The sequence below is a fragment of the Bubalus kerabau genome, chromosome 9 (assembly GCF_029407905.1).
Source record: "Bubalus kerabau isolate K-KA32 ecotype Philippines breed swamp buffalo chromosome 9, PCC_UOA_SB_1v2, whole genome shotgun sequence".
Classification (NCBI taxonomy): Eukaryota; Metazoa; Chordata; class Mammalia; order Artiodactyla; family Bovidae; genus Bubalus; species Bubalus kerabau.
Genome location: NC_073632.1, coordinates 47,281,703 through 47,297,963, shown reverse-complemented (window position 1 = coordinate 47,297,963; position 16,261 = coordinate 47,281,703). Strand labels below are relative to the sequence as shown.

Sequence of the window (16,261 nt, the reverse complement as noted above, 5' to 3'; positions counted from 1 at the left end):
GCAGTCCAAGAGACTCTCAAGAGTCTTCTCCAACACCACAGTTCAAAAGCATCAATTCTTCGGCGCTCAGTCTTCTTCACAGTCCAACTGTCACATCCATACATGACTGCTGGAAAAACCATAGCCTTGACTAGACGGACCTTTGTTGGCAAAGTAATGTCTCTGCTTTTCAATATGCTATCTAGGTTGGTCATAACTTTCCTTCCAAGGAGTAAGCGTCTTTTAATTTCATGGCTGCAGTCACCATCTGCAGTGATTTTGGAGCCCAGAAAAATAAAGTCTCCCACTGTTTCCACTGTTTCCCCATCTATTTCCCATGAACTGATGGGACCGGATGCCATGATCTTCGTTTTCTGAATGTTGAGCTTTAAGCCAACTTTTTCACTCCTCTTTCACTTTCATCAAGAGGCTTTTTAGTTCCTCTTCACTTTCTGCCATAAGGGTGGTGTCATCTGCATATCTGAGGTTTTAGTACTCCCCAATGTCTGTCTCTTACAGAGCTTAGGGCAATCGGATCTCCATCTGCCATTCCTACATCTTTTTTTTTTTTTTTTTTGCGTGCTAAGTCGCTTCAATGCTGTCCTTCTCTATGGGACCCTACGGACTGCAGCCCGCCAGGCTCCTCAGTCCACGAATGGGTTGCCATGCCCGCCTCCAGAGTATCTTCCCAACCCAGGGATCGACCGCCCGTCTCCTGCATTGGCAGGCGGGATCTTTACCACTAGCGCCACCTGCGAAGCCTGCAGCTTTTGCAGGGTCCTGAAACCCAAGCTCACTTCCTAGCGCAGTGAAGTGTGCCCTTAGCTTGGCTCGGGGAGAACTTGAATTGAGGATGAGTGTTTACACAACATTAAGAATTTCTTTCAAAGCAATGTAGGATGGGGATACTCTAGGCCTCTCCATTTCCCTCGCGCACGGTGGCCTCTTTGCCTGCACCTTCTTGATCTCCTCTGCCTCGCTCGCCAGTGGGCTCGTCCCACCAGCGACGGGACTCCGAGGGTTCCCTAGGTCGCCGAAGCTGCCCGACCGAGGCCAGGGTCCTGGCTCCAGCTCTCGGAGAGGAACAAGGAGCTCCACGTGGGCCCGGGAGCCGCCATCTCGCGTGCTGGCAGGAGCAGCGGGCGCAGCCGGAGCCGCTGCGGGGCGGGAGCTGCTGCCCTTACTCAAGATGGCGGCCCCGGCGGGCGGGGCCCAGGGTTCGCTGGCGGCGCAGAGGAGCGGCGGCATGGCGGCAGCTGCCAAGGAGCCGAGTTGGGTGGACTGGGACGAAGAGGAGGAAGAGGAGGAGGAGGAAACAGTGAGTGCCACGGCGGAAGCCCGCGCGGTGGTGGCGGGGGTGGAAGTGGCTGTGTGCGGCGCAGGGAGTCGGCGCGCGGCCTCGAGGCGCCTGGCGGGATTGTGCCCCTGAGCGCGCGGGGCGGCAGGCAGCTGCCCATAGCCCTACGGGCCACACGGAAGTTCTAGGGGGAAGGAGGGAGGTTACCTTCGTTAACGGAGCGCGCTTCCTCTCCTGAAAGCAGGACTTAGTTTTCACAAAAGTGGAGTCGTTTCACTGCGGGTGTGTGTTTGGCTTTTCTCCTTAGCCTGCCTCTTCCTGCACTCTCACAGGCCAGCGCGTTAACCCTTCTTTCTTCCACCAGGAGCAGCTGGTTATGGTGGAATTATCAGGAATTCTTGATTCAGACTTGCTCTCAAAATGTGAAAATAAATGCAAGATTTTGGTGAGTCTTGTAGAATTGGTGGGTTGTTGTAGGTTTTCTTAAATCTAAAACAAGAATGAATGGTGACATACCCATCCCCTTTAGTTCAGTTAAGTCGCTCAGTCGTGTTTTTTTGCGACCCCATGGACTGCAGCACGCCAGGCTTCCCTGTCCATCGCCAGCTCCCGAACCTTACTCAAACTCACGTCCATTGCGGTGATGCCATCCAACCATCTCATCCTCTGTCGTCCCTTTCTCCGCCTGCCTTCAGTCTTTTCCAGCCTCAGGGTTTTTTTAAACGAGTCAGTTCTTCGCATCAGGTGGCCAAAGTATTGGAGTTTCAGCTTCAGCATCAGTCTTTCCAATGAATATTCGGGACTGAGTTCCTTTAGGATGGACTGGTTGGATCTTCTTGCTGTCTGAGGAACTCTCCAGAGTCTTCTCTAACACCGCAGTTCAAAAGCATCCCCTTAAAATAGATTAATTCCAGGTGTACAAAGCAGTGAACCGTTGGAGACAGTCACAGTACAGGGAGCTATGGGAGCAGCTAGGAGAAAACTAATGCCCAACTTCTACAGCATTGTCGACTAAAATAAGATGCACAGCTTGAGAGTTAAGTTTTATTTGGGGACGGGGACGACAGAGGATGAGATGGCTGGATGGCATCACTGACTCAATTGGACGTGAGTCTGAGTGAACTCCGGGAGTTGGTGATGGACAGGGAGGCCTGGCATGCTGCGATTCATGGGGTCGCAAAGAGTCGGACACGACTGAGCGACTGATCTGAGCTGATCTGATCTGAGAACTGCAGCCAGGGAGGCAGCACCTCTGATAGTTCTGAGAGACTGCTCCAAAGAGACAGTGGGGAAGGGTCCATATATAAGAATTTGGTGAAGGGGGAGTTCAGTACCGTTAAGCACTCATATTACAAAAGGTTTTCTACTAGTCACAAGGATTTGATGTCCCCATGAAGGGATTTAGTGCTTTTCTAGGTATGAGGAGATGCAAGGGTTCAGATCATAAAATCAGTTCCTGAAAAGATCTAACTATCTAAAGATCTGTCCCCCCAGATTCCCTGGAGCACACAGTGGTTCACTCCACCCTGAACTCTCTCAGGGGGTGCTGAAGACCAGCAGCTGCAGCAGCACAGGGTTCCGTCTCCACAGGGGCAGGTGGCAGATGCCCTTGTTGTTCAGTCATTGGCAATGCTCTTGGCAAGTGCCAGTTTGTAGTTGACAGCATCAACAACTATGCCTGATGTCTGCGTGTGTGGCTGGAGAGAGTAAAGATTGGGGCCGGGGGTGCATTTTGAAATGGAAGATTAAATTTTGAAAAAAAAAATACACTGTTTTTGGACCTCCCTGGTTAAGAATTTGCCTTGCGATGCAGGGGTCAGGGGTACAATTCTTGGTGAGGGGAACTAAGATCCCACATGCCCTGGGGCAGCTAAGTCTCAGTGCCATGACCACTGAAGCCCACAGGACACAATTAAAGAGCCTCTGGGCTGCAACTACTGTGCCCACTCCAGGCAGGTGGGATCTTTGTTTCCAGACCAGGGGTCTAACCTGTGCCCCCTGCAGTGAGTTTTAACCACTGGACCACCAGGGAAATCCTTCTTTTCTTTTTTAAATTGAGAAATAATTGACATATAATATTATACTAGATTTCCCTGGTGGCTCAGCAGTAAAGAATCCACCTGCCAATGTAGGAGACCAGAGTTTGATCCTTGATCCAGGAAGATCCCACATGCCCCAGAGCAACTAAGCCCCCTGCGCCACAACTACTGAGCCCAGTGCTTAGAGCCCTCCAGCCACAGCTACTGAAGCCCGAGTACTATAGAGCCCATGCTGTGCAACAAGAGAAGCCACCGCAGTGAGAGGCCGGAGCACTGTGATTAGAGAGTAGCCCCAGCTCGCTGCAATAGAGAAAAGCCCACACAGCACCGAAGACCCAGCACAGCCAAACATAAATAATTATGTTTTTATAATAATAATTTTTATAAAAAAATAAAATATTTTTTATAAAACTGACCTGGAAAAGGTCAGCTTTCATTCCAATCCCAAAGAAAGACAGTGCCAAAGAATGTGCAAATTACCGCACAGTTTTACTCATTTCATATGCTAGCAATGTAATGCTCAAAATCTTTCAAGCTAGGCGTCAACAGTATGTGAACCGCAAACTTCCAGATGTACAAGCTGGATTTAGAAAGGGAAGAGGAACCAAAGATCAAATTGCCAACATCTGTTGGATCATAGGAAAAGCGAGAGAATTCCAGAAAAGCATCTACTTCTGCTTCATTGACTATGCTAAAGCCTTTGATTGTGTGGATCACAACAAGCTATGGACAATTCTTCAAGAGATGGGAATACCATACAACCTTACCTGCCTCCTTAGAAACCTGTATGCAGGTCAAGAAGCAACAGTTTGCAACCAAATTGGGAAAGGAGTATGTCAAAGTTGTATATTGTCACCCTGCTTATTTAACTTATATGCAGAGTATATCATGTGAAATGCTGGGCTGGATAAAGCAGAAGCTGGAATCAAGATTGCTGGGAGAAATATCAATACCCTCAGATACACAGATGACACCATCTTATGGTGAAAGTGAAGAAGAACTAAAAAGCTTCTTGATGAAAGTAAAAGAGGAGAGTGAAAAGGCAGGCTTAAAACTCAACATTCAAAAAACTAAGATCATGGCATCTGGTCCCATCACTTCATGGCAAATAGATGGGAAAACAGTGAAAACAGTGACAGACTTTATTTCCTTGGGCTCTAAAATCACTGCAGCTGGTGACTGCAGCCACAAAATTAAAAAACGCCTCCTCCTTGGAAGAAAAGCTATGACCAACCTAGACAGCATATTAAAAAGCAGAGACATTACTTTGCCTACCAAGGTCCATCTAGTCAAAGCTACGGTTTTTCCAGTAGTCATGTACAGATGTGAGAGATGGACAATAAAAAAGGCTGAGTGCTGAAGAATTGAGCCTTCAAACTGTGGTGCTGAAGAAGACTCTTGAAAGTCTCTTGGACAGCAATGAGATCAAACCAGTTGATCCTAAAGGAAATCAACCCTGAATATTCACTGGAAGGACTGATGCTGAAGCTCCAGTACTTTGTCCACTGATGTGAAGAGCTGACTTTTTGGGAAAGACCCTGATGCTGGAAAAGATTGAAGGCAGGAGGAGAAGGAGACGACAGAGGACGAGATAGTTGGATGGCATCACCGACTCAATGGACATGAGTTTGAATAAACTCAGGGAGATGCTGAAAGACAGGGAAGCCTGGCGTGTTGCACTCCATGGGGTCGCAGAGAGTCAGACATGACTGAAGGATTGAACAACAATTTTTTAAAAAAATTATATTAGTTTTAGCTGTACAACATTTTCAGTATTTGTCTGTATTGTGAATTAATCACCGCAATGTCTGATTAACCCCCATCACTACACATATAATTACAAAATTTTCTTTTCTTCTGGCAATGACTTTGAAGATTTACTGTCTTAGCAACTTTCAGATATAAAGTACAGTATTATCTGTAGTCACCGTGATGTTCTTAAACATCCCAGGACTTATTTATGACTGGAAGTTGGTATCATTTGAGCCCCTCTTCACCCATTTCCCCCACTCCCAAGGCTGTTTTTACTAATGATTATTTTAATGGTCCTATTCCGGGAGTTGGTGATGGACAGGGAGGCCTGGCGTGCTGCGATTCATGGGGTCGCAAAGAGTCGGACACGACTGAGCAACTGATCTGATCTGATATTCTGTTGTAGGGAATTGATACTGAAAGGCCCATCCTGCAAGTGGACAGCTATGTCTTTGCTGGAGAGTATGAAGGTAGGAGGATGTCAGAGAGATGAAATTCCCTTTTTTATATGCCTTTTGGAGAAAGTAGCTATTTCAACAAGTTGCCTTAATGTTTTTCTGCAGACACTGTTGGGACCTGTGTTATATTTGAAGAAAATGTTGAATATGGTAAGTGATTGCTATGCTGATTCAACTCTTTTTGTTATGAAATATTTCAAACATACTTGTATATGATGGATATTAAAGTTAAACATCTCATGTACCCACTGTCTACCTGTGTCAAATTCTCCCTTTTGGCTAGGTAGTTAAAAAACCTTCCAGATGCATTTGAAGCCCCTTGTGTATACCTCTCCAAAATTACTCCCTTCTGTCTTCAGAGGTAATCACTTGTCTTCAGAGGTGATCATTCTCTTGAATTTGGTGTTTATCTTTCTTACACCTGATTTTATATTACATATGTATGTATCAGCAGATAATAAATAGCACTTTCTGGATACTTTCACACTTAATATATAAATTGTAGCATATGATAAATATATCATTCTATATCTTTTTTCGATTAGAGATATGTTTTGAAATTTTTTACATGCTTATATATATATAAATGTTTTCCCTGTTGCTATTTGTGACTGTACCGCAGTTTTTTCTCCAATTAATGGACATGTTGGTTACTTCCATTTTTATTAATAACTACTAAAATTTATTGAGTGCTTTCTGTATGTCAGGCACTGTTCTAAGTGTTCCATGTATAAATGTACTGAATCCTCACCACAAGTCTATGAGGTAGAGGGCATTGTTATATTCATTTTATATTTGAAGAAACTGAAGCACAGAGAGAGAAAAACATTCTCAAGGTCATAGACCTAGAAGCAGAGCCAGGATAGAAGCAGAACCAGGATTGGAACCAAGATGGTCTACCCCGGAGCCTGTTTTCTTAATTATGCTTATTTACTCACCACAAAAATGTCTCGTGATATATGTAAAAATGTCTCTTGGGTATACACTTAGAAACGGAACTGTTAGATTGATGAGTGTGTGTACTAGATTCAACCATATGAAATTAACATTTGGGCTGAATAGCGCCAGTTTCACATGGGTCAACTTAATAGATACCACTGTGTTGCTCTCTGAAGTGTAGTATCAGTCAGTCACACAGTGGCAGGCTCTGCAGGATTTCAGTGTGCTTCACATCCTTAGAGTAGAGTCTCATCCGTCATTCCCGCCTACACCCACAGTTTTTATAAAGCTGTGACCCCAAGCAGCAGGTGGACAGTAATTTTTTTTTCTCAGCTTTCTCTCCTGATTGGGGATGTTCTCACTCCAGTCTGGCTTCAAGTAGTGTCTGACTTTGGTGCTTCATTTTGAGCAACAGAATTTTAGATCTCATTACCCAATGAACCCAAATTCCCGGCCCCGCTTTCCCACTTCAGGGCTGGCACCTAATAGACCTTACTCTAACTTTGGGACAGAAACCCAAAGACAAATTAGTGTTGTCTTTGAGTTCACTTGTATCTTCAGTTCTTACGTGTTTAATCTGTTACTTCTCTGTTGCTGGAGCAGGAGGAATGAGTTAAATCTTGAACTGAACTGCATTATCTTGATAGGAAGTAGTTTAGCTCTCTAAACTGGAACCATCGAGACTTAACATGATTATTTGAAGGCATCAAGCAGTATAATAGTGTTCATTTTGTATTTTAGTGGATGCAGAAGGCAGTAATAAAACTGTGTTAAAATATAAATGCCACACAATGAAGAAGCTCAGCATGACAAGGACTCTTCTGACAGAAAAGAAGGAAGGAGAAGAAAACATAGGTTAGTTCACTTATTTCTCTGAAAATAGATGATTCAGTATTGGCTTTATGACACGTTGCCAGGATGTTCTTTGTACTTCAGAATAATAACTATGTGTCATAGGTTAAGTATGTGAAAATTGAGAGCGCTCCATAAAAAGTACCAAAGATAGATTTTAAAATTTAGTTGAATTCTCATATAGCTGGGGGCACTGGAGACATATGAGAAATTTTTATCTGGTTTGCATTGGAAACGATTGTGAGGAGTTTGTCAAGCAATGTGACATGATTTCAACCCCAAGGAATTCAGCAGCCACTCCTCTCCCCACCATTAAAACGTCTTTGTAAGTGCAGAAGATATGATGGTAGCAGTTCTTGACCCCCACAGCATCTCCTGAGCTTTGGGGAGATGCAGTAACCTTCCCCAAGATGCTCACGACTGGAAGAAGCTGGCTTTGTATGTGAGGGAGGGACTCTAAGACCACAGTTGTTAATCTGAAGTCTAGTTCTTAATAAACACCCAGTTAGCCTTCTCCAGTTGCTAGTCATCCAACACTAGAGACTTTATGGGTGTTTCTTGCACCTGTAGCAGGCACATGTTTGCGGAGATGGAAAGATAACCACTTGATGGCTTAAAAGCCCGTTGCTCACCACACCAACCTCTTTCTGTTGCCCTAGGGAATGTGGGACACGGTCAAAATAAATGTGTTTGTCCACCAAAACAAGGCTTATTGCTCAAAGACGTATTTGAAACACTAGTAAATAAGACCCTAATGATGAATATTCATGGCTTGATTTATTTTTATTTTAAAGAATAAATATTTGAAGGTACATTCATCATCTAGAAATTTATACCAGCTACACGTAACTATATAACAAATCTTTGTTCTTACATATTCTACAACTATCCTTCCTTTTAGACACTTTGAAAATAATAGGAAGGAGGCATTTGAAGTTCTGAATGAACTTGAAAGGCAGATACATATCAATGGCTTAACTATCATTTAAATATTCTTCTTAAAGGAAGTTACAGAATTTGCTCTAGTCTTAATAATCTAATAGATCTTTGGGAGAATCTGGATGCATCTTTTTATTTATTCATTAGCTTTGTATGGGTTTTCTGTAGTTGCAGCAAGCAGGGCTACTCTTTTTTGCAATACACAGGCTTTTCATCACTGTGGCTTCTCTTGTGGAGCACAGGGTCTAGGCACATAGGCTTCAGGAGTTGCAGCAGACTCGGTAGTTGTGGCTTATGGGCTTAGTTGCTCCCACAGCATATGGAATCTTCCCAAACCAGGGATCAAACCTGTGTCCCCTGCATTGGCAGGCAGATTCTTATCCACTGTTCCACCAGGGAAGTGCAAAATTTGGGTGTATTTTAATCAAATAAATTAGCAACCAACTATTCAAGGCTGTACTGGTTATCTATTGCTGCATAAAAAGTGGCCCCTAAACTTAATGGCTTAAAATAATAGCAACAGAAGCACTGTCTCCCATGGTTTCTATGAATCAGGAATTGGGAAACAGCTTATTAGCTAGGTAGTCTGGCTTGGGTCTCTCATGAGGTTGCAGTCATTTTGTTGACTGGGCTATAGTCATCCGGAGACTTGAGTAGGGCTGGAAAAACCTAACTGTAGGATGGCTCACTCACATGGCTGGTGCATTTGTGCTGGAGGCGTCACAGCCTTGCCCTCCTCACACTACTGTTTTGAGTGCCCTTTTGACACAGCAGCTGGCTTTCCCAGACCAAGTGATTTTTAAGAACGAAGTAGAAGCCACAATGTCTTTTATGAACTAGCCTTAGAAGTCACATTCTGTCATTTCTTTTATATCCTATTCTGTGTGGGAGGGGACGACACAGGGGCATGCGTGTCAGGTAGGTGAGGATCATTGGGGACCATCTTGGATGCCAGCAGAACAAGGTGTGGTCCTTATTTTCTAGGAGCTTGTACTCTAAAGTAAATCACATTTAGACAGACATGGATGTCTACGATTCGACACCCATTTCACTCAACTTATTTTAAGTATCTGTTATGTGCCAAGTATTATGCTAAATAACAGAGTAGGCTTTAGGGTGGCTTTAAGGTTTTGAACTTGGTTACTAAAAAAATTTTTTTTTTTAAGAATAATGTTATTCTATATGTTTAGGATAATGTTATTGCAAGCAAAAAATACAGGTTTTTTTAAAAATAGAAGTCAATAGTTGAAGCTGAGCTGGAGGGAAAGGACTAATCGAGTTTTGAAAGAGGGAGACTTTATAGAGAAAAGATAGGGGATCAACAGTAAGGATGTTTCAGCAAACAGCTGCAGAAGAGTTAGTTTATGGTGGGGTATAGGACAGATGGATGCTCAAACAGGGTGACAAGATAGGTTGGGATATCTTCAGTTCTGCTCAGTTCAGTCGCTCAGTCGTGTCCAACTCTTTGCGACCCCATGAATCGCAGCATGCCAGGCCTCCCTGTCCATCACCAACTCCCGGAGTTCACTCAGACTCACGTCTATCGAGTCAGTGATGCCATCCAGCCATCTCATCCTCTGTCATCCCCTTCTCCTCCTGCCCCCAATCCCTCCCAGCATCAGAGTCTTTTCCAATGAGTCAACTCTTCGAGTGAGGTGGCCAAAGTACTGGAATTTCAGCTTTAGCATCATTCCTTCCAAAGAAATCCCAGGGCTGATCTCCTTCAGAATGGACTGGTTGGATCTCCTTGAAGTCCAAGGGACTCTCAAGAGTCTTCTCTAACACCACAGTTCAAAAGCATCAATTCTTCGGCACTCAGCTTTCTTCACAGTCCAACTCTCACATCCATACATGACCACTGGAAAAACCATAGCCTTGACTAGACGGACCTTTGTTGGCAAAGTAATCTCTCTGCTTTTCAATATGCTATCTAAGTTGGTCATAACTTTGCTTCCAAGGAGTAAGCATCTTACAGATACCTAATGGAACTTTGACAATGACAGTAAATAGCTTGGGGTTATAGGAATTAAATATCTATGAAAATACTTGGCTTTCTGAAAGGGTCAAAAGGATAAGAGAAAAAAATGGCTAGCATTATTGAAGCAATTCTTGATTATGGGCGTTCATTGAGGGATTAGGGATTTGACTGTAGGTACGAAAAGGAACAAAAATTTTTTTCAAGGATTTTTTTTGGAGAGGTGTCTTATTTCACAGTTGGATTCTTCAATTTAAAATGACACATAAATGTTGACTTGGAAGATGATAGAGTGGTATCATCCACTGTATTTGAAAGCTGACTGAATAAAAAGAAAATTGTAGGGAAGTGACAGTTTTCTTCTAGACAAGAGATGGCAGTGGAAGATCAGTTATCTCTCAGAATGAGCTGGGAACTGGACTCTGGAGAAAGGGCTTAGAATAGTAGTGATTTTGATAATGCATACCTTATAGGCTTTCTAAGGTCTTCATGTAAGATGAAAATTACACGTTTGTTATCAGTTGGTTCAGGCACCGTGTTCCTTTCTTTAAGTTGGGGTTTTATTTTGATAAATATTCATAAGAACATTTAAATTAAAAATATTTGTAAGTAACTAAAATTCCTTTTTCATATTTCTTGGTTTCTCACCCCACCCACACCCTCCCCTATTAGGTGGTGTGGAATGGCTGCAAATCAAGGAGAATGATTTTTCCTATAGACCCAACATGATTTGTAATTTTCTGCATCAACATGAAGAGGATGAAGCTGTAGCTCCAGACCCAGATAAATCTTTGGAGTTGGAAGAGCACGAGACTCAAATGAAAGACAATTCAAACCTGAGTTTTGAACAGGAGAAACCACCGAACTTGGAAATAGAGGATTCTGGTCCTCTTATTGATATCCCTTCTTTTGAGACAGAAGGGTCTGTTTTTATGGATACTCAAGAAACTGCCTTAGAAATCACTCCTAGATGAAATGTTTCTCATAATAACTAGTCATGAACTTTTTATAGAATTTTTATATAAAATAATTGACTTTGTAGTTCACAATTTTTACTTTTGTTTGCTATATACACATTTCCAGTTATAATGTAGTTTAATATACTAGAATCATTAAGGACCGAATATGAGTTTTAAAAAATATGGTTTCAAGGACTATAGGGACCATTCTGTGATGAGTCCTTTAAAATGGAGGTTTTACTAAGGTAAGTTAAGTTTCTATTGCAGCCATTGCAAATTACCACATTTAATGGCTTATGTGTATTAAGCTACAGAAGTGTATTGTCTTTCACAGTTTTGTAGGTCAGCTGTTTGAGATGGGTCTCACCTGGGCTAAAATCAAGGTATTTGTAGAACTTCTCTTCTGGAGGTGGGATGGGGGACTCCATTTCATTGCTCATTCAGTTTACAGAATTCAGTTCTTTGCAATTGAAGGATCATGGTCCCATTTCCTTGCCGTTGGCCAAGAGCCATTCCCATATTCCAGAGGCTGCCTGCATTCCTTGACTCATAGCTCCTTCTCTTCAAAGCCAACCATGGTCAAGTTCCTCCCAGTCCTTGACTCTCTCCTGCTACTTCTGTCATCCTATTGATGTTAGACCCTTCTGTCTTTATTAGATTACATTGGGCACATCTGGCTGACTTCCCTGTTTTAAGGTCTGTAACTTTAATTCCATCTGCAAAGTCCATTTTGCCATGTAATTTAAACAGGCATAACTGAAAATTATAGCATGAAAATACTTGGGAGGGGGACATCTTCCAGTCTACCAACATCGATATTACAATTCTGAGAACAGAATTCAGAAGTGCTTAAGGGTGAAGGTACAGTTCCTGATATTCCAGCTGTAATTTCACTCCTTTTACTGAAGAAAGATGATTGGAATTCAGCTGTAACAGTCATTTTACTACAGTGATACAACATTGTAAAGCCATTATCCTCCAATTAAAAATTAAGTATTATGGTGATAAGCTACATCTGCTCTAACTAGTATTTTTTTAAGTAAGTTATTCCCAAACTTTGATACAGGTTGATCTATATGAAATTGCCAATATTTGTTTCTGACTATAAAACCCATTTTATATGGTTTATGCTGGTACAAAACACACCTCACATTAATTATATCTCATAGTGCTCTGTGATGGCCTAGAGATGGGGGATGGGAGAGTGGGAGGGAGGCTCAAGATGGAGGGGGATCATGTATGCTTATGGCTGCTTCACGCTGTGTGGCAGAAACCAGCACAATGTTGTAAAGCAAGTATCCTCCAATTAAAAATTTTAAAAACTTAACACCTCTCAACTGTTGGAGGTATAACTTTGTTTTGACAGATTAGAAAATTAATGTTCTAGGATGAGAAAATTTTTCCTTCCATAAGTTTTGTAACTTTTTCCTATTTAATTGGAAAACAACATACCCCGATTAAAAGCATTTCCAAACCATAAGCATGTATATCCTCCCAATTTTTATATGACTTTAGTCTCAGCTTTCCTTTAATCAGAAACATTTTTTTCTACCATATGTATGTGGAGAGACTGCTAATTACTTGACCCAATATCTGGTCTTCCTTTTTCTCTTTGTAACAGACTCCCAGAATTTATTCAGGCAGGAGAAGGCAATGGTAAACCACTCCAGTACTCTTGCCTGGAAAATCCCATAGGAGGAGCTTCGTAGGCTGCAGTCCATGGGGTCACTAAGAGTCGGACATGACTCAGCGGATTCACTTTCACTTTCATGCATTGGAGAACGAAATGGCAACCCACTCCAGTGTTCCTGCCTGGAGAATCCCAGAGATGGGGGAGCCTGGTGGGCTGCCGTCTGTGGGGTCGCACAGAGTCGGACACGACTGAAGTGACTTAGCAGCAGTGTGCGCAGCCTTCCTTGTGTGTATAAAAGTGGCCCTATTTTCTAGATACTAGTTCTTCCAAGCTTGATCTATAGATTCAATGCAGTCCCAACAAAACTACAGCAAGTTTTCTATGGATATTGTCAAACTGACTCTCAAGTTTATATGGAGGGGCCAATCCTCAGAATAGCCAATACAATGTTAAAGAATATACTTACTGTAAAAACTAGTAATACAGACAGTGGGAATTGCTGAAAGAATAGACAGATAGGTCAATGGAACAGAATAGAGAGGCCAGAAGTAGACATAGTCAACTGATCTTAGATCAAGGAATAAAGGCAATACAATGAAGCAAAGAGAATCTTTTCAATAAACGGTGCTGGGACAACTGTATATCCACATGCAAAAGAATGAAGTGGGGCCCCTCCCCAATCTCATATTATATACAAAGACTTACTCAAAATGGACCAACAGGGACTTCCCTAGTCATCCAGTGGTTGAGACTCCCTGCTCCCAATGCAGGGGTCCCAGGTTTGATCCCAGATCAGGGAACTAGATCCCACATGCCATGGATCCCACATGTTGCAACCAAAGATCCCAAGTGCAGCAGCTAAGACCTGGTGCAGCCAAATAAATAAAAATAAAATTTTTAATATATAATTGTTTTTTAAAAATGGATTAATGGCTTAAATAAATGTAAGGGCTAAAGTTATAAAACTCTTTGGAGGAAATATAGGTATAAATCTTTTATTATGTTGGATTAGGAAATGGCCTTTTAGATAAAACATGAAAAGTGGAAGCAACAGAAGAAAAAAATGACACATTGGACTTCATCAAAATTGAACTTTTTCGATTCAAATGACACTAGAAAAAAAGACATCTATTCAAGTGGAGAAAATATTTGCAAATTATCCATCAGATAACAGACTTGTATTAGAATATATGAGAAACTACTGCAACTCAATAAAAAGACAAAGGATCTGAGCATTTTTCTGGAAGAAGATATGGTTAATCAACCTATGAAAAGATGCTCAAAATCACTTGTCATCGGGGTAATACAAATGAAAACCACAATGAGCTACCACTGTATACCCACTAGGTAGGATGGCTTGATGAAAAAAGATGAACAATAGCAAATTTTGGACATAAGTGGAGAAGTTGGAACCTGTGGTTAATAGAATAATGCTCACCTCAAAACATGTCCACGCTCTACACACAGGGATCTGTGAATAGGTTACTGTACTTGGCCAAAGGGAATTTGCTATATGATTAGGTTAAGGATTTTGAGATGGGGGATATAATTGTGGATTATCCAATTGGGTCACATGTAATTGCAAGAGTTTTATAAGAGGGAGTCAAACAAGTAACAGAGAAAAAGAAGTTATGCCAGTAGAAACAGAAGTTCGGGTAATGCCTTTTTAAGATACAGGAATACCAAGAAATGCAAACAGCTTATATAACTTGAAAACGTAAAGATTCTCCCTCCAGTTTTTAGGGGAAATGGAGCCCCACTGACAATTTTAGACCTGTAAAATTAGGCTTCTGGTTTCCAGAGGTCTCAGTTCAGTCGCTCAGTAGTGTCTGACTCTTTGCCACCCCATGGACTACAGCATGCCAGGCTTCCCTGTCCATCACCACTCCCGAACTTGCTCAAACTCATGTGCATCAAGTTGGTGATTCCATCCAACCACCCCATCTTCTGTTGTCCCCTTCTCTTCCCACCTTCAATCTTTCCCAGCATCAGGGTCTTTTCCAGTAATTCAGTTCTTTGCGTCAGGTGGCCAAAGCATTGAGTGCATCAGCTTCAGCATCAGTCCTTCTAATGAATATTCAGGACTGATTTCCTTTAGGATTGACTGGTTTGATCTTGCTGTTCAAGGGACTCTCAAGAGTCTTCTCCAACACCACAGTTCAAAAGCATCATTTTTGGGCACTCAGCTTTCTTTATAGTCCACTTCTCACATTCATACATGACTACTGGAAAAACCATAGCTTTTGACTAGATGGACCTTTGTTGGCAAAGTAATTTCTCTGCTTTTTAATGTGCTGTCTAGGTTTGTCACAGTTTTTCTTCCAAGGAGCAACCATCTCTAGAAGTCTAACATAATAAATTTGTGTTATCTTATGATAGTAAATTTGTGGTAATTTGTTACAGCAGCAATAGAAAAACCAATTCCAGGCCCTCTTACATGGTTAATAGAAATGTAAAACGGTGCAGGCAGAAAAGTTTTACAGTTCCTCCAAACGTCAAACAGGGTGGCCATGTGCAATTCTACTTCTAGAGAATTAAAAACAAAAGTCTACACAAAAACTTTAACATGGATGTTCAAAGCATCATAAGGTATAATCTTTATAAAAGTGGAAACAAATGTACATAAATTTTTGAGTGGATAAGCAAACATGGTATATCCACAGAATGGACCATTACTCAGTTCTAAATAAATCAATGTACGGAGAATGAAGTACTGATACATGTTACAACACATGTGAACCCTAAACATGAGCACATGGGAACACAGTAAGTGAAATAAGCCAGACAAAAAAGGCCACATATTGTATGAATCCATTTATATGGTATTTTCTTCATAGGCAGATCTATGGAGACATAGATTAGAGGTTACCAGGCATTGGCAAGAGTGAAAAGTGGGGAGTGCTACTGGGTTATGAGAAGGGTGATAAAAATGTTTTGGAATTAGTGGTGGTGGATGTACATCTTTGCAGATACACTAAAAACCACAGAAATTGTACACTTTACAGGACTAACATGGTACCTGAAATATACAATTGAAACACTGGGGGAAAGTAAGGATCTTAGTGTTATTTCCTCCTTACCTTTTATGTGCCGGGCACCATGGCAGTTATAAACTCTACCTCACTGATCTCACTGTTTTGTCAAGGGTGCATATGCACATTGATCATTTTAGTGACTATGTGAGTACCTACCATTCCATCAACCTTTCTAGCATCCTGGGGGATTCCCAGATGAATAACACCTGTTCCCTGGATATCTGGTTCCAGATACACACATGAAACAGGCTCAGGCCTGGGACCTTTTCCTGCAGTGCTGCAATGCTTGCACCTGGACAAAAGTCTCCTCTCCTCCAGTAATAAAATACAAAGAAACCATAAGAGACTAAAAAAACTATGTGTATGGGCAGTTGGAGCAACTTATGGACAAGATTAAACACACA

The 16,261-nt window shown here is 41.9% G+C and overlaps 1 protein-coding gene across 2 annotated transcripts; it reads left to right on the top strand.

Moving 5' to 3' along the window:
* The first annotated feature begins 1,165 nt into the window (after window positions 1–1,165).
* On the top strand, window positions 1,166–12,201 carry GTF3C6 (general transcription factor IIIC subunit 6). 2 transcript variants are annotated; one of them, XM_055535202.1, is made up of 6 exons: window positions 1,166–1,297; window positions 1,641–1,721; window positions 5,474–5,537; window positions 5,631–5,675; window positions 7,206–7,319; window positions 10,903–12,201. In XM_055535202.1, the coding sequence occupies exons 1-6, from the start codon at window positions 1,169–1,171 to the stop codon at window positions 11,202–11,204; spliced, it is 735 nt and encodes a 244-aa protein (XP_055391177.1). In that variant the 5' UTR covers window positions 1,166–1,168; the 3' UTR covers window positions 11,205–12,201. The 2 variants fall into 2 exon arrangements, with proteins under 2 accessions (XP_055391177.1, XP_055391178.1); XM_055535203.1 differs by lacking the exon at window positions 1,166–1,297 and adding an exon at window positions 1,408–1,558.
* The last annotated feature ends 4,060 nt before the right edge of the window (window positions 12,202–16,261 follow it).

What these genes read in the sequence shown, in the direction of transcription:
- GTF3C6 (XM_055535202.1), top strand. Translation starts at nt 1,169, where the DNA reads ATGGCGGCCCCGGCGGGCGGGGCCCAGGGTTCGCTGGCGGCGCAGAGG. An exon ending in AAAATAAATGCAAGATTTTG is followed by an intron (nt 1,722 to 5,473) that starts GTGAGTCTTGTA and finishes ATTCTGTTGTAG; the next exon opens with GGAATTGATACTGAAAGGCC. An exon ending in TGAAGAAAATGTTGAATATG is followed by an intron (nt 5,676 to 7,205) that starts GTAAGTGATTGC and finishes TTTGTATTTTAG; the next exon opens with TGGATGCAGAAGGCAGTAAT.